Source organism: Acanthopagrus latus, chromosome 16 (assembly GCF_904848185.1).
Source record: "Acanthopagrus latus isolate v.2019 chromosome 16, fAcaLat1.1, whole genome shotgun sequence".
Classification (NCBI taxonomy): domain Eukaryota; kingdom Metazoa; phylum Chordata; class Actinopteri; order Spariformes; family Sparidae; genus Acanthopagrus; species Acanthopagrus latus.
The window spans coordinates 15477266-15502182 of record NC_051054.1 but is presented as its reverse complement, the minus strand read 5'-3'; the positions used below and the strand labels follow the sequence as shown (position 1 = coordinate 15502182).

The following is a 24917-nucleotide window of genomic DNA, read 5'->3' as shown; positions in this document are numbered from 1 at the left end:
CCGGGCGCAGGACTAAGCCAGAAGGAGAACATGCCACATGGAAAGCTTTATCTGTTTCTTCCCAACGCTCATCTGACAGAGATGTCACAAGCTTATCCAGAAAATTGGGTAAGAGTTGCAGCTCCCCTCTCCCACATCACTGAGACTTAGATAGTAATTTTCAAAGATATGGTTTTGTTTTGTTATGCCCTAAAAATACATCACAAAACACACGCTAATGTCAGATAATCACACACATTATTTTGACCACATTGGATGGCACGTAGCGGCTAAGAGCGCTATCCAAATGGATTTTGAATTTCAGCCCAAATGTTGAATGCAAAAGCTTTGCCAGATTCTTGAAAACCATGCAAGTTCACCACTCTTATATTACCAAGGTGAGGACCTGCCAAAGTGGAATATGCCTTGAGGTTTTTTTCTGTTCCCTTTACCCATCAAAGTAAGTTATTTCCTCGGCCTGTTCCACGAACGCCTGCCGACTCAATCAACAGTTTTGGCCGCACAGATTCTTGCATTGGCATCAGGCGCCTCTTGTGTTCAGCTGCTTCTGCATCCAGTGATAAATGTTCCCGGCCTTCATGGAATTCCATCAATCCAGCTCGGTCATTTCCTCAGTGTGAGTGTACTGTTTTCACATGTGTGTTGTAGTTGGCATGCTGGGCTAACAAGGTCTGCTTACATCTAATTAGCACTCGGACAAATTAACACTCCTCGCGCTAAACGAATGTCTGCCCCGTTTCCGATCACAGCATGAAGCGGCGCGATTGCCGGAAATGTGTTGAGCCAAGGATGGTGCTGGCTCTCCTTTTACTGTAGTCTGTTGCTTTGATTCTTCTTCTCAGGCTCCTTCTCAACACTCTTTGAGTGTGTTGGGCTTGATCCCTGTGTGAAGAAGTAGCTGGATAATATCTACTGACTGCCACAGGTCTCCTATCCAAGAGCACAAATTCACCAGGTGTAGTTCAGAGGTCACTCTATCATCGCCCACCCTGCCCTGACTTACCCCTGACTTTATTGCCCTCCTTACTGTCTCTTACATCACAGAGACGCTCTCGCTCTCTCTCTTTCTGTTCTATATTATTTCCATTTTGCCTGTAATCCTCTTCTAAATATGCTAAATTGACGCAGGTCTAAATATTGGACTGTCAGAAAAATAAACAGTCTGTGAAGTCACTTCCTTGGGAAATTGAAGTCATATTTTTCGAGTTAATGAAATTCATTGTTAAGTCTACAGTATTTGGCATCGCTATATTGTCTGCAATGTTTATAGTTACCGTTAAGAACTGCTTTATTCTTTTGTTCGTTGTATTTAGGATGTCAGGAGAGACCTTAGAGTAAGTGATTAAGCCATGTGACTCATTACCCCGTGCCTGAACTTGATGCGTGTGTGACGGAGGACATGATAGAGTGTTTCATAAAAAGCTTAAAAAAAAAAAAAAAAATCATCAAATCGTTGCCTGTTTTTTAATAAGGCCACCGGATAATGGTTAACATCACTGTCATGCTATTAAAACCACTGTGCGACCACACGAGCTTTATGAGCAGGGACATGGTCATCCTCAAGTCACCACAGCCATTAGGGAAAAAGATGCATTATGGGATGAAAGCGAGAGACCACTGTTAGTAGCGATTAACATATGCAGCTCTTTTAGGGATGACTGCATACGTTGATTCAGTTGCTTATGAGCTTCTGTACGGAGTTCTGTGGTACATTCCCGTAAAGTACGGTGATAAACCGCATTTATTAATTGCCGGGTGTGTATCTGTGATGCCATAGTTACAATACAGTGACTTCATCCCCACTTGATGTAGTTGGTGCGCGTTACCAAGCGCTGGATATATTTTCTAAGACAGGCCTGGAGCTACGGTCATCAGAACTCATTTCATTTTGTCAGCTCTCGCAGGGTTTTCCCAAACTTGCCTCGACATTTGACGTCCCGTCGCTCCCTTTATTTGAGATAATATATATCTACATTCATCATCTCACTTCTCTGTATAAATCCAGTAATTACAGGTGTTTTATTTGTGCACATTATATGTACACATTTCCACATAGCTTCTGCTAATACAGCATGCTTGCCCTTCTGTTCCGTTTGACTCCCCAGGTCTAATGAGATGGCGGTCCTTCCATGAGCTCACCTCTCGTGTCTGTCCCGGACTGACCTCGTTCATGTCATGCAAACAACAGCACATTAATCCGGCTAAGTCCTCGCTAAGGTAACCGTATGTTTCAAAGCACACTGTTTTCCCCCGACTCCACTCCACTCCGCTGACACTCACCATTGCAGTCCATGTAGGGGTTTTGATCACATAACAGCTTTTAGGCGGACGGATCCACAGAGATTACTTCACACCTGAACTGGTCAAAGAACCAGTCAAAGTTTTTAAGAGCTTACCAAACTTCACACCGAGGCTTGCTTACTTTGCAAAGTATAGAGTCATGCTGAATGCCAAGTTGTGTCAGTGTACATAAAATTCCGTATATAAGCAAGCAATTTTTAAAACTCTTCTTTCAAGACTTGCTTTTGTCTCAACAGGCTCTGGAGCAGGAAGCGTACAGAGACATTTTCAGAGCCTTTTTTTGCTGAAACACTACCTGCCTGACAAGAAAAATAAGGCAGATGAGAGTGAATTAAATTTGCAGGGACATAAAGACAAAAAGATTTGATGGAACATGCAAAAATGCTTTGTGGAGCTGAACAGTCGGTCGATTATTTCCTATGGGGTCGTTACTAGTGTGTCTCTGAGAGCTGTCTGAGTTTAGTCCGCACAGATAAAAATCAGCTAATTCATGTTTATAGTTTGAGTTTCGAACCAAGTTCCCTGTCCCCAAAAAAGAACTAACTCACATTAATGTGCTACTGCAGTGTAATCCAGCACAAGTCTGTCATCTAGTTGTGAAATGAAGGTAGCCGGTCCTTAATAAAATGTTGCAAGTTTGACAAGAGTGGGGGAGGTTTTCAGCCGATGGTTCATCGTCTGAACCATCAATTACTTTTTTGTGACCATCATTAACTCACAGCTATTTCCCAAGAGGGAAGTGCCGTGAATTATTTTAAACACACTAATCAGGTAGAAAATCTGATACCCTGACAGCCCAAGTCTCTGATTTGCTTTCATTAGTTGGACATTCAATTCAGTTCACTGAAGACATGAGCATGTTCAATAGGCGTTCTCTTTTAGTGTGATTGTGCGCAACATTGCTGCTTTCACATCAGACTTTGTCATTTGAGCCATTGTTCACATAGTGCAACCTAAGTATTTACTTATTGGAAAATGTGAGCCTTTTGTATAACAGGTAGGGGAACTGTCCCGCTGCTTGAGAGGGATTTTATTATTCATTTGGGGCAGTAATAGATCCCTAAGTTTCTTCTGTCAAGTGTTGCTGAGGTTGTGCGGCACCACAGTGCACTTTCCCATGTCATCCACTTCACATGATGGAATTGGATGTGACTGAACCGCGGTGTTAAGTATCCTTTTCCCTGTAAAAACCACCTGAAGTCCTTCCTTTTCTCACTCAAAAGCCGACATGCTGCACCAGAATCGATTCTACCTTTTATGACTCGTCATCAATCAGCCCGTGAGGTAGGTGCTGCGTGTTAAACCCTTCCCGTGTTATGAAATGAGGAGTAGGTGTGATGTCAGTTCAGGGCCAGTCCGAATGAGTACCGTGGGATGCGAGCGATGGAATTCAGATTTTTTAAAATTTTTTTCCTATGCTGTTGTGAGTGTGCAGCGAGGAGTGTTTTCTCAGCTGGTCCGCTCAGGAGGACGCAGGCAGCCGTCCCTTTGCACTCAAATGTCCACATGTTCGCAGAGGACCTAAAATACAGATGTATCCATTACGTCAGTGAACGTTCAAGCTTCAGTGCAGGCAAGTCGGTCAGCCCCAGTATTGGTGACCTACCACAAGTACAAAGACAGATGTCATACATGTCTGTTAGCTGGTTTGGATTTTTTTTTTCAGTCCGTCCTGGCTGCATTGAAGTTGAAATATATATATATATTTAAGATATGTAAGTGCTTTTAGATCTTTTATTAGGAACTTACTCACTGGATGTAAAAGTCTGTAAACTTTGCAGACATTAGAGGACATGACGCTGAACTAATTGTAGGTTAGAACCGGTTGTTAAGACCATTTATAGGCAAAAGCGATAAACCACTGATGTTGCAGGACGTCCGGGGTTCTCCTCGCAACAAAATGCGCTCAGGACCAACATGTCATTTATGCATTGTGTTGGATGATCACATATCCCAAAAAGAATAGAACTAATATCCTCTGAGATTAGAGAGTCTTGTCATTATGTTGAAAAGGGGGCTGCTCAGGAAGAGAGTTATAATGGGACGGGTTAAAGTTAGGGTAAGGAATACTGTAGAGCATGTCATTGTTGCGGTCACGGCCTGGGTTAACAGCATGAGCATGACTCAATACACGTCCCTTGAGTTTGTATGCGTCCACCCCAAAGTGTATCTGCATGCCAATATTTGTTTTACCCACGACTTTGAACTGTGCGAGTGACATTTGCCGGCTTTGTTTTCTAAGTCCAATATTGGGCTGGATTTATCTGTTTTTAAACAAGTCCTGATACTTTGCAGCCCATGTAATTCCCAATTTCCAACCTAACAACAATAAACTTAACAAGTGGTCCACTCCTGTGTACATAGCAACCAATCTCAGAGAACACACATTGCCTTTTTTAAAACTGGCGGGACCGTAACTTCTTTAATGTTCTCGGGCAAAGTGAGTTTCTCTCAGAGGCAGAGGGGGAGGAAAGAGGGCAAAGCCGAGTGTAGCTGTTGGCTGCAGCCTCTGGCAGCTCCTTGGCCGCTGTGATGCGGAGGGACTCGTGTTGCTCAGACCGGGATGGGGAGGCGAGAGAGAGAGCAGAACGTCTTATTTTTGCTGGCAGTGGAGGGAAGTGCTACCTTGGAGGCGGCTCTCTGCAGAGGCCCATACATCTTAGTTCCTGGCACCCGAGCTGGCGGGGGGTGGGAGTGCGCGTGGGAGGAGTAAAATGGAGAGGGACGGGGGGTGGGGGGTACGATGAGGGGCTTGTGCTGTCGGGGAGTCAGCCAAAGTCCAGGACTCGCTTAATGGGTTCTCCTCCGCTATGTGATCCCAGTTTGGAGAATTGGAGCAGACACCCCGACTCCTGTCTCCCCCCGGCTCTGCCTACTGTGACGGGGCTTGGCATGCAGGGGTGAGACGATGGCCGTGGATGCCTCTCTCTCACTTCTGGTGTCTCCTAGTCACGGGACTGGAAGGCACTGGATGACAAAACCAAAGCCACCTGTGTGCGTGCGCAGCGATCTGACTCACTGGCTGTCATTCATACCAGAGCTAGCCCTTCCTCTGACTCATCAAACGGCATTTAGCTGATTTGGTACACGTCCAGAGTGAAACAGCACTTCACAACTGGTTGAGAGGACACTTCTTCTGCATGTCTTGTCGTGCGGTGTTTCTGGACGGGGTACAGTGTTCGTCAGGCTTAAAGAAGCACACATGGTGAAGTCAATTGTGCAGGAATCAAAAATGGTTTCGATTCAGAAATCAGTGTATGGATTAGAACATATCGGGAATTCAGATGTGAGGTAATTCTCTTTGTCTGAGGTGTGGGGAGTTGTCTGATTCAAGAGATCTGATTCATCACGCTGAGTCAGTAATTATTCAGAGAATTAGCAACTCTCAAACTTCAACCACGACAGTTTCCCTTGAAACTGCTTCCACTCTTGGTCAAGCAGCCTCTTGGACTAAATGTGCCTTTCTTCCACTCTCCACTTCTCACGCTGAGACCACCAGTATAACGAGAGGCGAATCCTAATTAATCTCCATCAGGTTTTTTATGATTCTGATTCCGATGATTCAAGCCATTTATCTTCATCGAAAGAAGTCGGGCTCAGACATTATTGGAGTGGTTTTTACTGGGCAAGAGTTTGGGCAAGTGGGTGCAATATGCACAAACATGTGATTGTATTTGAAAGCTGAGCTGAGAGGTCCCACCACCGCGATGGTTCAGACAGAGGTAGCTCGCTGCACATGTGTTAACTCCTTCTCTGCCTGAACTGTATTATGTAATCACCAGGAGCTACTGTACTGATGCCGGAGAGTTCAGTGATTTAAAATCTAAGTCTAAGTTTATGATTCCATTTTATTGTAAACATGAACGCTGTAATTGTTTCAAACACATTTTAAGACCACGCTTCTTTTAAAGGCTTGGCTTTGGATTGTTATTGGGGTAATCAAGTCGAGCGAGCTCGGCCGACTATTTCCAAGTATGGCTGGCGCAGGGGGAGAGCTGCGTGCACAGCGGCATGCACCTGAATGTCTTCCCTGCACTCTGTCTCAGGCTCTGGCACGGGCACCGCCGTCTTGCATAATGCCATGAGATCATCCAGCAAGGATTTAATGCTGTAATACATATTTGTTGTCATCACCACCTGCGTTGCTTCACACTCCAGTAAACTTAGCAGCTTTCTTGCTCAAGTGTGAGCCGGAGGCGACGCAGGGAAAGAGTGCCACACATGACTTTGACACTTCAGAATAATTTCTCAGCACAAAATGGATGCGATGCCACCGCATAAACAGTCACAACACGATCGGCTTCTGTGTCCTCTTAGTTTTTTCCCTCCGTGGGATCGAGAGGAGGAGAGGAACCGCCGGCCAAGTCCTCTAATGCTGGCAGGCTGAGTAAACGGTGTCTCCGGAACCTTGTGTTAGCCCCAGCATTTCCATAAGCGCCCTTCATCCCCGCTCTGTTATTCTTTATGATCCGCACCTCCGCTCCAGCTCAAACAGTCCTCCAGGACCTCTCTTGTTCTGTCCAGAGTGCCCCCCCCCCACACCTGCACCCACGCAGATGCATGTTTACGGCATGGAGTCCCAACACGAGGGTCCGCCGGATGTGTTGTCCTGCAAAGACCAGCTGATAGCGAGTCGCGATTAAACTCGCACTAGTCCAGGCATCCTGTGGACATCTGTTTTCTAGGAACTGCTGGATGCTCCTCTAACTGAATATTAGCGGCGCCTGCGTGTTATACCCGAACAAACGGGCTGTCCGCCCCTGATGAAAGTGTTATGCTTAATTTCGAGTTTGAGCTATGTGTTGCAGTAACACGTGTTTATGTAATATTTGGCTCGTCGACACTCGTATACCCACACGATCAACTGAATTAGGGAGGGGGAACAGCTCAAACACACAGATAGGCAGAAAACCGTCAGGGGGGTGTTGACCTCTCCCGGTGCATGTGAACTGCTTATGCACTGCTGGTACCCTGTGTGCTGTCACGAAGCTAATGAGTGCTGAATAAAGCATAGGGTACACAGTGTCTTACCATGTGTCTTTGTACGTGTGTGTCCACAGGAACCTCTACGGATCTGTCAGCTGCATCATTAAACTGTGGCTGCTGAATGTCTTTTTTTCATTTTTTATTTTTTATTTATCAGAGCTTTTAGGGGAAACCCAAAAATATAATAACCCTAAAAATATTGTGTTGAAAAAACCCATTCCACTGTTTGTGCAATCCACATTTCTTTTAAAACAGGCACAGTCGAGGAACCATGTGAAGCTGTCGTTTAGGATAACAGGAACTGAAATATAACGTCTCACACTGTCAGCAAGCGGACGCGTTCCAAGCGCAGACTACTCCAAGGTATTTTCAGTCGAGTGGTGTGCTCCAGCAAACCGTTATTCCCTCAGTGAGTGGGGAAATTCTGACAGGCAATCAGAGCCCACTACAAAAGGAGAATGTAAAAACAACTGAAAATGAATCCCTACGAAACGCAAATAGCTTATTGCTAAATTGTTTTGGTCTGGCGTAAAGCGTTGCCAAGAAGAGGGCTTGAAGTGGGATGGCGTGAAAGCGAGTGAGGGGAAGGGAAGGAGAGCGGTTCTGCTGCAGCGGAGAGCTGAATTATGGGTAGCTTGTTTGACATGGGAGCATGTCACTTTTTTTGTCAGGGAGACCATTACAAGATATTTCATACTTGAGCTGTAATTTCACGTACAGACACTTGAAAACCGAGGCAGATTATTACAGATGGAGGGTCATTAGTCTTTCCTCACTCGCCATTGTTCCTCATGAATAATGGTGATTACACAGAGACAGATCCACTGGATCCTTCGGTTATTTCTGTCAAATAGAGTCCTGATTGGTCAACGAAGGTAATATGTTTTGCTTGCTCATTCTTACCAATGATTATAAAATATCGCATATTCATTGCGGATTCAGATGATTACCCAAGCTGCAACGTGCCAAGGCCACTGTTACAGACCACAGACTGGCATCCGCTCAGGGTGTTCAGACCAAGGTTAACCATTTATAGTCTGTGACGGACAAAAGTATACAGACACCTTTCCTTTTTGGGCTGCTCGTCGTAGCTCTGGCTAAGCTGTTCAAATTCATCTAAATCGTAATAATAGAGCAAATATTTTTTTAAATCGTGACTTATAAATCTGTGGGCACTGTTTGGTGAAGGTCACTCCCTATTCAGCATGACAATACAAAACAAAGTAAGCATCCTTGCTGCTTTGGAATTTTAATTCAACTGAATCTGAGAGGACAAGTTAAATTATTTAAATAACTATTCTAAAATACTAAACTATTCTTGTCATATTAACTTGATCTAAATGTGTGTCAATGAGTTGATTGAATTGTACATTGATAGATCTCATCATTAAAAGTCAAAAGACAAGAAGGAGAAGAAGAAGTTAGAAGAACTCGTGTGCATAAATTCTGAAATTGTCTAAAAAGTTGAATTAACTAAAACGTCAGCGTGTGTATATAAGTTGCTGAGAAATGATGTTGTTTTTCACTAAATACCTGTATTACTTTTTACAGTGTTGAGTATTCACCTACTTTTTGCCACGTAGCATACATATAAATGGTTTTCCAAAAACAAAACATATAAGATTTGTCAAAACTTTGCTTTTCAGTCTGGAAAAGCAGAATTCAAGAAGAAGAAAAAAAGAGATTCATTTTGACATTAATTGATTCAGTTTCAACAGAAGTTTATGTGAAATACACTTATGCACCTTCTGAAGAGTGTCAGATGAAAAGATGAATACCAGTCATTAGAGATGAAGTCTCCAGTCAGCAGCCTGTTGACTTATCTTAGCATTAAGACTGGAAACTGGGGAAGAACAGGCTGACTGTGTCCATAGGCAACAAAATCCGCCTTCCAAACATGGAATATTTGATGAAATATTAATATGTCAGATCTCATTTGTTTTAATCTGTGAAATTCTAATAAAAGTGTGAACATCATAATGTACTGTTTAACGGGGGTCATGTGCTGGTCTTTTTCCTGGTTGTGAGCTGCTGCCAGGCAACCAGCGGAGACTTCGGTATTTTCCATCCAAGAAATGATCCAGCGAGCAGTAGATGTCCATTACCCTGACACAGCCTGACAGTCTTTTAGAAAAGTGCACACACTGTAACTTTAAGAGCCTGATGGCTTTGTCCCTCAGCTGAAACTTGATCCCCGACTGTTTATTTTGTTGTTATGTTTTGGCAGTCTGGTAATATGCCAGTTTGTCTGCTTGATCTAATTTGATGATGAGCTGCGATGCATGTTGAGCATGGTTTGACTCTGTCTGACATGTGCCATTCCTTTTTTTTTTTTTTTTTTGCTTTCCGTCCACAGAGCACAGTACACAAAGTATATCCACATTTTCGCAAAGGAAATAAGGATCATTATCAAAGGTCAGGGATAACTTTTACCTTTCAAACCAAATCTGTGAATGTTCTACGGCCTTTTTTTATGCTTGTGTGTGAGATCCTTTTTCCAACATCCTTGTCATCCATATCTTATTCTTGTCCTGTGCTTTTTTAAAAAATAGTTAAAAGCAGCACGTCTTCTCAGCAAGTCTCTTTCCCTCTCACGCTTGGGATATCACTCTGTTAAGCGTTTCCAACGTTCTCGTGTTACTTGAACAAATACACAGAGCAATAATCTGATTTATTTCCTCCCTTTTCAAAACAGATCAGATATGTCTGCTTCTCAGAGACACTTGTACGTGCCTCTGAGGTTCCAGCCTGGGTTACACAACAGTGGTGCCAGTGGTTGGTTATCGTCTGAGCCGACGCGGCTATCTCTGACACTGCACAAGATTGATGGCCTCTTGAAGGTGCTGGACCTACAGGGAGGCAACAGATTCTCCCCCCCTGAAAGTTCACCAGAAATCAGATAAATGAGATCACAGGCTATTTGTAGAAGACATACTATAGAAATCTAATTTGCTTTCTAGGTTTGGCAAATGAAGATGGAGTTTTTTTGTGTGTTTGCTTGGGTTGGACCTTGCCAAGTCTTGTTGTCCATAATAAAAAGTAAGGCAATACAGCTGTTTAGAAACTGAAGAATGCGAATGGTGCAAATGCGGTCAGTCAGCCGCCTTAACCACATCACCTCTCTGCATTGCACGCAGGAAAAATTGGAAATCCTGACACGACCTCAGCCTCCACATCAGCATGTCTCAGCGATGGAGGAAGGCCGACTGGAGGGAAAGAGGTGCAGCATCACCCTACAGCGCTTCAAAAGTTAAAGAAACCTTAATAACAGGAGACAGGGTCGCTCAGTTTCCATATCAAACACGCTTGACGACGGTTAACGTGAGTGACTGTGTCAGACCGCGCTGTGAACTCGCGTCCGTGAACAAAAAACACATGCTAGCCATGTTCTCATACTTACCAACACGGATCGCCTCATGCTGCACTTCCTGAAAATAATTGTTTGTTATATGGAAAGAAATGTGGCAAATGGTAACTGCACATTGTGTTGGTTTTATATCAAAGGTCCTCTCCTTGCCACCGCTCCAAAACACAAGCCCAACATGGACCAAACATCGAGCGCTAACCGCCCCGCCCTATAATAATGAGTTGGGTCATTGTTTATTGACAGGGGTCACTTCACATGTCTGTATGATGGTTGCATGTGGTTGTGCTCCAAAATACGAAGCGAAGGGGTCACTAATTTTTGGACTGCGTGACAGTAATTTGTTAAAAGGCAGAGCCTATAGCGGGTCACAGAACTTAAAGGTGGCACGACTTGATTATAATGTCAACTGGAACATTATTACGAGTCCTGCTCAGTGTTTGTGCGCATGACATAATTCCACAGGGGGCTTCAGAAGAGGGGAAACATTTCTCGTGCTAACAAGTGGAACATCACAGGAGAAAACTCTGGAATATATTACGCTGAAGCCGAATGCGAATCACGACCGAGGGAAGTTATTTGTGCTTTGCAACAAAGCGGCGATGACAGAATGACAGTGCTTTAAAGCATGGAGCATCACTCAAGGGAGGTATTGGGAGTATTTAAGTGTCAGTCAATTCCGCTTTTGAGTTTCTAGTAAATGGAGAAAACTTTGTTATGAAAATCTTGTGGCATGAATATGCTACTGTAAAAAGAGAGACTGAGTATTTGTTGACCCCTGGGTAACGTAACGTCACATCCTCTCTGACTTGTTGGAAATGTCACCTTCCGTCAGCACAATGTGTTCTCTGGGAAAGAGTTGATTCATAGTTAGGTTGAATGAGCTTCTTATTTCCCCCTCGGGCTATTTGTTCTTGTTATTCAAAACTGTTTACTGGGATGCCTTCCTCCATTTTTTTTTTGGCAGCGGAATGATTAATGGTCCGCTTCGATGCTCGAAGCTATGGGCCGGATCGAAGCGCACGCAAAAATCACCGACGTATTATCAGTCCACAACGTTTTGGATTCGGAGCAGAGCTGTGGACAGCGTGTTGGTGTTGCGGGAAGGCGTTGTAGGAAAGACTGGCTGGATGAAAGCACGAGGCCGTTTCCAGTTAGTGCTCAGACACAATGTTCTCGCTGTGTTTCGGCACATGACGGCGGCAGCGGACAGGGAGAGAGTGATTTTTCTGGAGCGCTGCGCTTGTCTGTCTCCAAGTAATTCTGCCTTGCTGTGTGTCAACTAGCAAGCACTGGCTGCAGTTCGCATGTCTAACCTCCAACAGAGGAGAAGGGGGTTTTGGACGGTGGCGGAGGAGAGAGAGCCGTGTGGGAGGTCACTCTGCGGCTCTGCGTACGTGCAGAATGTGAGCTGAGAAACTGTCCGCCTGTACACTTTTCCTGTTTTCCTTTAAGGAGTGAAACCCGGCAGGTCGAGGTGCCGCGGGGTATGCAGAGTGGGTGACTCAGGGTGAAAGGGAGTCTTTCAGCTGGACGCGTTTCATGGATGTTTTGGGAAGCGTCGATGGAAATCGGGGGGGGGGGGTGGCGGGGGGTGAGGTTAGTCGGCCCACTCCTCCCCCTAGGGTCCTGGCGGTGTCAGAGCAAAGTAAAGGGAGAGAGGGAGAGCGAGCACCGAATGTGTTGGGCCTGCTCCGTATTAACCTCGGTGAAAAAACAAGCCTCCCTCACAGCTTAGCCACAGCGCTGCCCCTGCATGTACGCAGGTAGACTCAGCAGCACTTTGAGGAAACGCTCCCATCTGGCGAGGAAGAGGAGATAAAAGCAAGAGGGGGCGGGGGGTGAATATGATAAGCCGCCAAGCCACACTTAAACTAATATTTATGTACTAGATGTACAGCACGGATAAATGTTGCGCTGGGTGGTTTTGGTTTTTTTTCCTCAAAATGGGGAAAACCAGTCAGGAGAAGAAGAATTCTAGGAATAGATAGTTCTCATATGCTTGTTATTGTAAATCCTGCGATACTGAAAGTGATACGCAGGTGCTGGGAAGTAATGGACGGCTAAATCATCGGGGCAGACAGTAAAACGCGGCTGACTCATGTCAGGTTAAATGCCAGTAAGCAGCATTTGACGGCTATAAAAAAGACGTCTGGTCATCAGCGCTTTGGTATGCAAGTTTTCAAAGCTGCGACGGCGCACGTCGGTGGAAGAAGCACTCAGGTCTGTTACTGAAGTGAAACAATGTCCAAACTCCCCGTTGCAAGTAGAAGTACACCAGTCATTCTTCATATATGACATTGTTAGATCGCATTGTTAGTGTAACTTGTTTTGGCTGCTTATTTAAAGTGTGAGGGATCATGAGATGTTTAGTTTGGTAGAATCAAAGTTCTGTCCGACATTTCTACCCGTCACTAATATTGTTTTTGGACGTAATGAAATGTTGGATAACTTCTCCTCTAAAGTGCTGCTTTTTCAGTGTTTTCAGCTCACTGACATTTGAAACATGAGAAGGATCCCCAGCAGCACATAAACCAGAAAGACTAAGAACCTCTTGTTTAATCTTTAGCAACACATTTAGAAAGTTGTCACTGTTAAAGGGGCTTTATGTAACAATGTAAATCACTACGGCACCTTTTCTTGACCATATGTGAGTAGACTGTAACGTGATGGGAAAAAAAAGGGACCTTCCCCGTCTCTCTCGGCTGCTTTTCAAGCCTGTTGACGCTTTGTTTAGTTTGTGTTAACGCTGCTGGACTGCGGTGTGCTTTTGGACTTCGGGTCGGGTTTTCCGCGACGCTCCAAAGGATGTGACTCCGTACACGTTTCTCGGGTGCCTCGTCTCGGTGCCTCTCCCCGCTCCGCTCACAGAGAGCAACGGTAGCTAAGGTCAGAAATGGAGTCCGCTAACGTAAACAAGCAACCAGCTTCCAGCACAGCACAGTAGTTCCACAGAGTCCCTCCAAAGCTTTTCCTTCCATATGTAAAATCTTAATCTGATGAGCACAGCAACAGTACAATACCCACAGCTGTCAGATAAATGTATGATCGTATAAGGTGCATTTAATTTGGATCATAGATGTTTAAAGTGGAAAATCAGAGTTTTAAAAGGGATGAAAAAGTTCTCAGTGGATTGTGTTTTGACTTGGCTGAAACTAAATGTGTTCCTTCAGAAACAAATGACACAGCAGTCACAAGTACAGCGCGCTCCATGTTAAATATTGACGAGTGAAGCGGCTGCTTACTGTTGCCTGAACTGATGTCCTGAGTCACTGCCTGCTCGTAACGGGGGGGGGGCAAGAACATACAGGGGGCTGCAACCCGTATGAATCTTTCACAACAACACTGAGGCCAGACATCAGCATACATTATTATCTCTTTGACCTCGCTGGCCTCTGACACCCTCAACACTTTGGGCTGCTCCGACTGACACACAGATTCATGTGGCGATCAATGCATTATGTTTATTATGAGTCCAAAGCTGTACAGTACAGGCTGAATCACACTGGGTCATGGACATAACGAAATCAACATTCAGCTTATCATTCAGACAGACAGTGCCTAAGAAATCATGTTGCAGTTACATATTATGTGATTTAAAGGAATAAGACAGCATAGCCGTAGACATGAAGCTTTGTTACACATGACAGGAGTCGCTATCAGAACAGTATTTTGTATGATTTAAGAGTACATGATGAATTATACACGGCATTCATATTCAGCTCAAACACGAAGAAGTTTATTACACAGAGAGATAAATGAGTGTCTAAGTGAATAATTGTACGGGGGACTCAGCTGAGACCACACAGCTGGCGCACGATTTCTCCCCATCAGCGAACAAAAGAAAAAGCTTGAAGTCATCACCACCGGTTTATATTGCAGTTTAGGGTGACTCTGCTGAATACCCTCATATAAATAACAATACATACTTAAAGTCTATTATGAATTGTGGTTTTGGGGAAACACATCAAAGCCTTCTCTTCTCTCCTTTTCTGTTTCTTGGATGATGTGGCAGAGCCAGTACAGATATATTTAGGCTTACTCAGGAGTTTAGAAGTAAAATATATAACTAACATGAGTGAAATAGTTGTATTATCAGTAGAAGTGAGAGAGCTTGTAATCTACATTTCTGGGGCTATTTAAAGGGAATACATACCAATTCTCTGTCTTGCAAGGTGTAGATTTTTATTTTTGGGCACATTCCTCAAATCGCAGTGTTTTTTCTCATTGTCAGACCTTTTTTTTTCTTTACTAGCCTGTAAGTAACTCTCCCCTGAGTTTGGCAGTGATCTTGTAATCTAAAGGCTTCAGTGTTAGACCATAGGTGCAGTTTAAAGACAGGTCCTCATTTGCACATTTCTCAAAGCTGCACTGGTGGAGCAGAATTGCAAAGAATAAAAACACCTCCACCTTGGCGATCTGGTCGCCGATGCAGCGCCTCTTCCCCGATGAGAAGATCATCACGTTGTTGGTTATGTCCTTATCGAGGGCCCCGTTTTCATCCAGGAAGCGCGAGGGGTCGAAGATGTGCGGATCCTTCCACTTCAGAGGGTCGTGGTTGACGGACCACTGATTGATGAAGACCACGGTGTCTTTGGGGATGTGGAGACCTTCGATGCAGACGTCGGCCGTTGTGGAGTGTGGGATGGTGACGGGGACGAAGCTGGTGAAGCGCATGGTCTCGTAGATGAAAGCGTCGAGGTACGCCAGGCTGCCTCTGTCCTCGACAGATGGCAGCCTTTGCCGCCCCACCACCTTGTCAATGAGCTCATGGAGTTTGGTCTGCATCTCTGGGTGTTTAGCCAGCAGAAGGAGAATCCAGTGGAGAGCAGTGGAGACGGTGTCGAGACCTGCGCCAATCAGATCTGACACTGTGCCCTCGGCGTGGCTTTTGGTCAGTCCGTTGTCGGCGGAAGCCTTCTCGATAACGCCGATAATGGCATCGCTCATGTCCCTCGTTACCTCTGGATCAAATGTCTCTCGGTGCTCCTCCACCTTGTGCTTGACAAACCCAAAAAACTCTTGATTAAGGACTTTGAAGCTCTTGAACATGCTGCGGACTGGATTAGGGAAAGACTGCAGCCATGGCATCACATCTACCAAGCTGCCAGCTCCGACTGTCTGTCCAAACATGTCTACCCTCTGCAGCAAAGTTCTGAACTCAACATCGTCATGTCCGTAACGCTTTCCAAAGCACAGGGCACAAATCACATTGGCTGCAGCTACTGTCAGCTCATGAGCGGGGTTGAAGTGCTGGCCCTGAGCACTGAGTCTAAGGAAAATCCCAACTAGCTCTGTGGCTTCAGCCACAATCTGCTGCTCAAAGGCTTTTTTGGTCTGGCTGTTGGCAGATGAGAATGCTCTGATCGTTGATTGAGCAATTTTCCTGTGCATCTTCCACTGTTTGCTGTAATTGGTGAAAGTCATACTCCTGCCTCCAGAGACCATCCGAAAAGAGATAAAGTCTGGTCTGCCCGCAAACTCTGTGCTGTGCTGTATCAGAGCCTCACGTATCGCCCTGTCTCCATTCAGGACCACAATATCACTGCAGCCCAGTCGTATCTGGTACACGTTGCCGTACTTTTTGGCCAGCCGTGCGAAGGTGATGTGAGGCATCTGGCCCAGCTGCATGGCGTTGCCCACCACGGGCCAGGCGAAGGGTCCCGGCAGTCTTCTCTTCTGTCGGAGGTTCCTGACCCACAGACAGGCTTCCAGGCAGAAGAGGAAAACGAAGGAGGCGACCAGAGCAGGCTGGACCTGTCCGCTCCACTCCCTGATGATGCTGCTGCCCTTCACACCAAACTCTCCGTCTATTTGAGCCATTGTGTTTTCCTGTAGTTTGTCTATTATCCACTGCGTCCAATAACAAATTTGTTTTTCATTACAAATAATAAATCATTTCAAGCGATCCCTATTTCCACAGCGTTATGTACATTAAAACACAACTTCTTTGCTTCCTCATCCTATACTATAATAACATTGACAAAACAGCCCAAAAATAGTCCAAGCGGCACTCACATGCTATCTCACCCCTCTTCCACAGGAGCTAGTGTGGACGTCTCGATCAGGTTCAAGCCTTAACACTTCGCTTATATGTATCTCTTCTGTGGGAGGGGTCAGCCACTCAGGTTTTTTTATTATCTCTCCCCTCCCATTTTGACCACAGCCTGCAGATCTCAGTCCTAGTCCCACTCAGGCCTCCGGCCAGCAGCGTCCCTATTAGGATGACGGAGACGGAGAGCAGCTACTTAATGGTCCCTGTTGCCAAAGACTACAGATTCACAGTTTTTTATAGCCAAAGAATATAACAAATTACCATGAAACCTTTAAAAGATAAGCGTCTTTACATACTATATGTGTCCTGAAAGGTATATGGAACATAAATGTGATGGAAAATGATGCACTTTAGCGTTGTGATGTGATGGATGGCAGGGAGTGATGGGAGTCGGGCTGTGAGGCAGCATATAGTGTAAATTATGGACAGTAAGCTGGAGAGAAATGTTTTTTCCGCCACGGTTCGGTGACTTTGCTGTTTCCTATGGACTTTCCGTGGCCATTTTAAACATGACTTGCTTTCTGTTATTTACAACCAGGCTGTTAATTATAACCATACAGGGGGGGGGAAAGGCTCTGGGATATCAGCATGAAAGCTGTGGGTTTCACATCCAAACACTGAACAGCTACAAACAGCACAATTTATTATGCTCTATAAAATATATATATACAATGTTATTGTTGGCATAATAGCCCTTTAAACAAAGGTCACAGAGATAATGTAGCTGTTTGGGTTGCGGCTGCATCAAAATAGTTTTTAATGCGCTCAGATGAGAGGAGTTCAGCTGCGAATCTGCTTATGTGGGTGCTTGTGCAACAAAAGGAAGAAGTTAAAAGAACATCAGCTTAAGTGATATTCAGCCGCAAACTAAGTATTCCAGAGGCTTCTATTTCTGTTATAATGAGATATCTAAATGATGTTGGAGCCTCATGTCACAGTTTTGTAGTTCATTGACAAAGATTGTCAGCTTTAAAGGAGCATTGTGATGTTTTTAAAAATCTAAATGCAAAAATGACAAACAAACTGGACACACAGACCACTGACAATTCACTTTATTCATTTCAGATATAGCTTATTTTTCCATCATGTAAAGCCAACACATTGATAACAAAACATCTTCCACGATGAATGCTCAAACATTCAAGACCGACTCCGCTGTTGTCTTTCTTTTCTATTTTTTTTTTAAATTGTGTACTTGTTGCTGTGACACAGACGGAGCAGAGTGACACGTCCCTTGGGTGCTCTAACATCAATTCCTGAATGCAGAGGCTTAAAGAGAGCGCAGTGACATTCGCGTAACTTTGAAGAGGTTGCTTTGTAAACATGTTTGTGACGATAATTCAGTGAGTGACAGATATCTGCTGCACGTGTCTTTATTTTTATTTTTCATATTGTTGTTGTTGTTGAACTAGTGTGACGTGTGTTTGGCAGTGCCCGTACAGTAAAACCTGGATGCGTAAAAGTTTGTGAAGTCTTCATGGTTCATGGCAAAGTCTCTCCTTCATCCTCCAGCGTTAAGATGCGTGTTCCTTGATGAAAGAGTTCCTCCTTCGCAAACATGCCAGCCTTTCTTTCTTTCTATCTATCTTTCTTTTTTCCAAAAAACACTTTGATCAGCCATCTTTCTTTAATGTGTTCATACGCTTTGAGTACAGTAGATAGTGAAATACATTAAGTTTCATGATGCTTATTGTCATACCTGAAATATGAAAGTATAAAAAAATATTTTGTAACTGCTTTTATGTGGCAAAGGTTAAATATATTCTTACATATTACAGTCGAAAACAATGAGTCATCACGTGACCTTTTTATAACATTCACAAGCACTTATTACACAGTTATATTAGTTTAAATTGACATTAAAAGAAAAGGAGCTAATTCCTTCACGCACAACGTACAAGTACATGCTCAATAGTGGATGTGAAACATGCACACAGCTCAGAATCATGTACAAAATCTGATCAAGTATAAAGTATCTTGTGAAGCAGAAATCTAATACATTTTGCCCTGATCCCAGCAACCTTGAATTCAGCCTGTAGCTAATGTAAAACATACTCTCAGCCCTGCACCAACAATACTTAATATTCAGTTTGTGTTAAGATAGCCATTAAATATCATTATTAAATATGACGAACAACCGTAGAATTTAGTGCAGGTGCTGTATGTTGATACTCACTGTTACACATCATTGGTGGAAAAGTGTTTGCTGGCCTTGAGTCACACAGTATTGGGACATGCTGTTCATGCTGGGGACACTAAGCCGAGCAGCTTCCCCCTGAGCCGGGCGCTGACGCAGCATCGGAGGGGCTTCAGCGTGAGCCCGTAGGAGCAGTCCAGAGTGAGGGGCTCTGAGGGGTCGCTCTCAAAGCTGCACTGGTGCAGCAAGATGGCCGTGAATAAAAACACCTCCACCTTGGCGATCTGGTTGCCGATGCAGCGCCTCTTCCCCGATGAGAAGATCATCACGTTGTTGGTTATGTCCTTATCGAGGGCCCCGTTTTCATCCAGGAAGCGCGAGGGGTCAAAGATGTGCGGATCCTTCCACTTCAGAGGGTCGTGGTTGACGGACCACTGATTGATGAAGACCACGGTGTCTTTGGGGATGTGGAGACCTTCGATGGTGACGTCTGACGTTGTGGAGTGTGGGATGGTGACGGGGACGAAGCTGGTGAAGCGCATGGTCTCGTAGATGAAAGCGTCCAGGTACGCCAGGCTGCTTCTGTCCTCGATGGACGGGAGTCTGTCTCGGCCCACTACTTTGTCCATGAGCTCTTGCAGTTTGGCTTGCTTCTCTGGGTGTTTGGCCAGCAGCAGCATGATCCACTGCATGACAGTCGATACTGTGTCTTGACCTGCCCCGATTAGATCTGTGACGGTCGCTTCGACGAACTCTTTGCTCAGCCTGCTGTCCTTCCCGTGCTCAATGACATTGATGATGGCGTCGCTCATGTCCCGGGTCACCTCTGGGTTGAAGGATTCCCTGTGCTGCACCACTTTATCTTTCACGAAGGCAAAGAACTCCTCGTTGAGGTTTTTGAAGTTTTCATAGACACTGCGGACCGGGTTGGGGAAGGACTGAAGCCAGGGCATGACATCGACCAAGCTACCTGCCCCCACTGTCTCTCCGAACTTTTGCAACTTTTTGAGCAGGGTCCTGAACTCCAGGTCGTCGTGTCCGTATCGCCTCCCGAAGCACAGAGCGCACATGATGTTAGCAGCGGCTACTGTAAACTCGTAAGCAGGGTCAAAATACCGTCCATCAGCGCTCTGGCGCAAAAATGACCGCACCAGGTCCATGGCCTCGGCTGTAATGTGTTGCTCAAAGGCTTTTTTGGTCTGACTGTTAGCAGAGGAAAAGGCTCTGAGGCTGGATTGGGCTACTTTCCTATGCGCTTTCCACTGTTTGCCATAATTAGTAAATGTCATACTCCTGCCTCCAGAGACCATCTGGAAAGAGACAAAGTTTGGTCTGCCTGCAAACTCTGTGCTGTGCTGTATCAGAGCCTCACGTATCGCCCTGTCTCCATTCAGGACCACAATATCACTGCAGCCCAGTCGTATCTGGTACACGTTGCCGTACTTTTTGGCCAGCCGTGCGAAGGTGATGTGAGGCATCTGGCCCAGCTGCATGGCGTTGCCCACCACGGGCCAGGCGAAGGGTCCCGGCAGTCTTCTCTTCTGTCGGAGGTTCCTGACCCACAGACAGGCTTCCAGGCAGAAGAGGAAAACGAAGGAGGCGACCAGAGCAGGCTGGACCTGTCCGCTCCACTCCCTGATGATGCTGCTGCCCTTCACACCAAAATCGGTGTCCAGCGCCATTGTGACGGATTCTCTGCTCACTTGTTCTTTAAAAAAAAAAAGAAAGAAAGAAAGAAAAAGAAATCTTTGCTTTTTTTGTTTAGTTGCTGTGTTTTGAGGAGGGAAAAAAAACTCAATAAAGCTCTTGTGGAGCCATATCACTTGAAACAAAATATTAAAAATCTGTCAATGAAATGCCAGTGAGGTCATAATGATGAAAAGTAAAGTAAGTGACACAAGGAGTGAGTTGGGGTGAAAGTCTTTAGTGCCTGCCTTTTGCGTACACTTCAGCTTCTTATATGTTTTGGAGTTGGTGGGCAGGGCTCAGGGTAACTTTCATACTCCTCCCATTGTGGTAGCCCTGCAGACCCCACTATATTATCTATCTCCCTGTTGTCGGTCGCTGTCGGAGGCGCGCACTTGTGAGCGTCGAGGGGACACCGTGAGCGTGCAGCGCGGACCGAGAGAGAGAGGGAGAGAAAAAAAGAGACCGAGCAGCAACTGGTGACCGATTCAGAGGGGAAACGTGTCGAGCCAATTTGTTTTACTAATTGGAGGACTGGCAGAGTTCGCACATTTCCAAAGTGTATCTCTCTGACATGATTTATTTTCTGGCCGCAGAGGACTCAGCGGGCGCACTTTGGCTAGACAAAGTGCGTGCGTACGGTTTGTCCAACTTTAAGACCGACTTCGTGCTTTAGTTACATTTGCGCAAAATCTATTTTAGCGTAATTTTATTTATTTTATTTTTTTCAGCCGCGCGAATGTGACCTTATTTATCCCTTCAGTTAATGATCCTGTGTGTTGATTTGCCGAAAAGTTAGTTTGCATGCTTAGTTTGAAAGCATCTTCTGTGCGGAACCTTGGGAGTCGGTGAATTTAAAACTGATGAGACGTTTTTTTTGTTTTTTAAATTGTTACTTTATTGTGTTTCCCCTCGATTTCTAGTCTAAAAGTCGTGCAGATTGACAGTAGAAAATTGTCATTTTGTTAGTTTGTCATAAAATGTAATCAGTGCCAAATGTAAAGTTGAGAGAAAGTTGCGCATCACAAAGCTCGTCTCCAAAAAAGTCCCGACCGACCGTATTCCATATCAGGCTTATTGAAATACTGGACTTTAAAAGACTGACTTAAAAAGAAAAATCACACATCAGATATAACAGCAGATTAAAAAATGTCACATTATAACACTGAGACCATAATCTGGTCAATTGTTCTTTCTTTCTTTCTTTGTTTCTTTCTTTCTTTCTCTCTTTCTTTCTTTCTTTCTTTCTTTCTCATCTTAGCATCCGTGACCGTCTGAAATCTCACCCAGCAAACGCGGCTACAGTAACTCAGATATTGTGCCGCCATGAAATATTAATTTCCTTCAACACCGGTGCTGAACACATAAACTGCAGTTTTGCATGACACCACTGATTACATCATACCGCAGCAAGGTCAGGTACTCCCCCGCTCCGTGACAGTGGTTGATCCTTTCAAGTCACAGTAATCACAGAAATGGGGCAAATTCAGGTAGGAAAGAAAAGAAAAGAGGAGAGAAGTCACACAAATAAAGCAAAACCTGGGCGTCTATAGAACTTTTTTTATTTGCTTTAGATAATAATGTGTCATGAGTCATAGATAGATAGATAGATAGATAGATAGATAGATAGATAGATAGATAGATAGATGTGGCATTCATCTTAAGTAGAGCTCAGTTGAAAGTGGTGTGATCTCCCGAGGCCAAACATTCCCCTTTCCCTGTGCGAAAGACAAAATTTGTTTCTTGTTTTCCCGCCAGCTGTGAAGTTTATTTTTGCAGGGAAGTAATGACCCTAATTGAAGGCACTAAAACATTTCCGAGGTCCAAGTCAGGGGGACAGAAACAGAAACGCTGCCACACAGGCACAGTCAGTCATTATCAGCAGGAAAGGAGGAGGAGGAGGAGGAGGAGGGGTGAGGAACAGGGGAGGACGATGGCACATGTGGCACACGATATCTAGTTTGCTTTTTTAAAAAACGCGTTTTATTAGACATGCACATCATTTTCCATGACATTTTTTTATGCAGAAACATGCAAAGTAAACAAACCTGTAATTTTCATGACTGGATAAACCTAATAAACAAAACTGACAACACAATTTTATACTGTTTAACTTTGTTTATATTTGGCGGACCCTGCCACCTTTGTAGTTTCAAACAGTGTTCAGGGGAACTTATTGTCCTCTGAGAACAGCTTGTTTATTCGGTTATGGAAAACTCAATATTACCCAGTTTGTTTTATTACCTCATCAGTATTATAAATATTCAAATTCTGAGTTTGAATTTCTCCTGCAGAACGACATAGTGTCCCTTCAACCATCAACTCTCCTTATTACATCATAAAGTCGATGCTGTTTTTTTTTTTCTTAACCTTTACTGTACTGAGACTGAATGCCCAAAGCAAATATTTTGAAAAGATATAACTTGAAACCCTTTTTTTGTGAAGTTACATAATGCAACCACGCACTGAACTGTAATGTATAACAAGGTCTGATTGAATAAACCGTTAAATAGCAGGTCCTACGGGCACCGCACGCTTCAACTGTGAAAACAAACGGAGAGGCAACAATAAAAGTAACCTAAGTGTAACTACATTGTGTGTTACGTATCACTCTTTCACAATAATGGCACTTAAGCAGTCTACAGATGTCGAGAGTTTTTCCTGGTTCAGAGCGCTGCCTGAGAGCTGTTTGTCTTGAGAAATGCGGTGTGGCTGAGCACCAAAGCCTCCAGAATGATTCCTCGGTTAACCAGAGACATAGCAATGTCTTCGAATACACTGCCTGCACTGGGGATGACTGTTTCTTCTCTCCTCTATTCCTATAGGGGGAAATCCCCCCCCCCACCTCCACCAACACCGCCACTACCTCCTCCTCCCTCTCCTCCTCGCCTGAGTCTGCTCCTCGTACACATGTGGCCACTTGCATCCCCATCACGCTAATCAGAGCCAGGTTTGTGGCTGAGGAAGGGGGCGGATGGGTGGCGGGAGGTAAGGGGGGGGTTAGTTTGTGTGTATGTGTATGGGAGAGGGTGGAGGCCGTGTGTGTGTGTGGGGGGGGGTGTCGTGTGTGCGTTTTGCGTGTGGCTGCTGTGTTTGCCTGTGATTACCCCTTGTAACCTGGCTGTGAAAGGTTGGCCCTGACCCTGCGTTGACTCTGGCTGCGGGGGGAGTAGTCAGAGGGGGGTTTTTGGGTGGAGGAAGGGATGGGGTCTACACGCCGCTGCATGTCATTTGCTGGCGGGTGGGCGCTCGCTGTGTGGAGACGGGGCCAATGGCAGACCAGGCTGCCCCGGCTCTGGAGCTAATCATTGTTTACTAGTCTCATTTCCACTTCTCAGTGAGCTACTGTCACGCACAGCACCAACAGGGAGGAAGGAAGAGGGAAGGGGGGTAGGTGTGTGTGTGTGTGTGTGTGTGTGTGTGTGTGTGTGTGTGTGTGTGTGTGTGGTGTATTGGGCGGGGGGGGGGTTGGTTGCAGCAGGGAGAGGAAAGCCAGGGGTCCAACAGGCAGTTGGGGATCTGGTGGGACTTGGGAAAGGGAAGAGCAGAGAGAATGCAGGAATTTGAGTGAAGTGTATTTTTTTTTTCTCTCTCTCTTTTAAGAGAACAAAGGTGAGCCAAGACTGAATAAGCTGCGGCCAAAAACAACCCAGACAAACCGGTAAACAGACCAACAGAAACATCCTCAGCGCCATCTCAGCCAGCCAGGAGGTAACCACCGGACATCGCCAGTTAGAGATGGTTAAAATGAGAGCGTTGTCGCCTGCCAGACCACCGTGCGAGGCAGAAGAGATAACTTGGGGAGGCTGTCACCTTCCCAAGTGATTGTTGTTTGTGAGTGAAAAGCCTGAGAAAAGGACAAGGTGTGTTTCACTTTGGCTGTGAGATACCAAATGGACATGTGGCTAATTTGGTATGAGTAAGCACTATTTTCTATAATATGCACCCCGACACTGCAATTAAGTCTTGGAAATGCTCCTTTCACACGCTGTTCATTGTGTTTGAAAGGGGAAAAGAGACAAACCCACCGACAATTATCACCTCACTCCTACCCTCAGTTCTACAGAGTCTTTCAGCATCTTTCAGCTCCTTGTTTTGGTTCTCCAGCCCTCAAGTTTGCTATTTATTCACTCGTGTCAGCACTGTTTCCAGCTACGGCAGCAGGCTCTCTGATAAAACCACTGAAAGCTGTCTTAGTAGCTCAAACCTCAGACAAAGTTAGCAACTAGCTGGTGTAATAGATAGAAATTCCTCTTAGGAGTTGGCACAGACCAGAAGTTGAGTCAGCATTGGAGTTGCATTCATCAGGTGGCCTCAAATGACTCCAAACAAAATCTAATGTTGTTCATTTTCTTGTGGATGTGTATAAAGGTAATTGTTTGCTAATA

The 24917-nt window shown here is 44.9% G+C and overlaps 2 protein-coding genes and 1 long non-coding RNA gene across 5 annotated transcripts; 1 reads left to right on the top strand and 2 right to left on the bottom strand.

Annotated features, from left to right (window-relative positions):
- LOC119004580 lies at positions 1-24917 on the top strand. 3 transcript variants are annotated; one of them, XR_005070251.1, is made up of 5 exons: positions 6-108; positions 441-616; positions 2106-2217; positions 23355-23479; positions 24133-24917. It is a non-coding gene; the product is annotated as an uncharacterized LOC119004580 (long non-coding RNA). The 3 variants fall into 3 exon arrangements; XR_005070250.1 differs by lacking the exons at positions 23355-23479; positions 24133-24917 and adding exons at positions 9644-9702; positions 9983-10311; XR_005070252.1 differs by lacking the exons at positions 441-616; positions 23355-23479; positions 24133-24917 and adding exons at positions 9644-9702; positions 9983-10311 and having other exon boundaries at positions 1-108.
- Positions 14101-16720, bottom strand: LOC119004578 (cytochrome P450 1B1-like). The gene has a single exon (XM_037071608.1). The coding sequence runs from the start codon at positions 16472-16474 to the stop codon at positions 14903-14905; it is 1572 nt and encodes a 523-aa protein (XP_036927503.1). The 5' UTR covers positions 16475-16720; the 3' UTR covers positions 14101-14902.
- LOC119004577 (cytochrome P450 1B1-like) lies at positions 17743-20784 on the bottom strand. Its single transcript, XM_037071607.1, has one exon. It carries the CDS (start codon positions 20523-20525, stop codon positions 18948-18950), a length of 1578 nt encoding a protein of 525 aa, XP_036927502.1. The 5' UTR covers positions 20526-20784; the 3' UTR covers positions 17743-18947.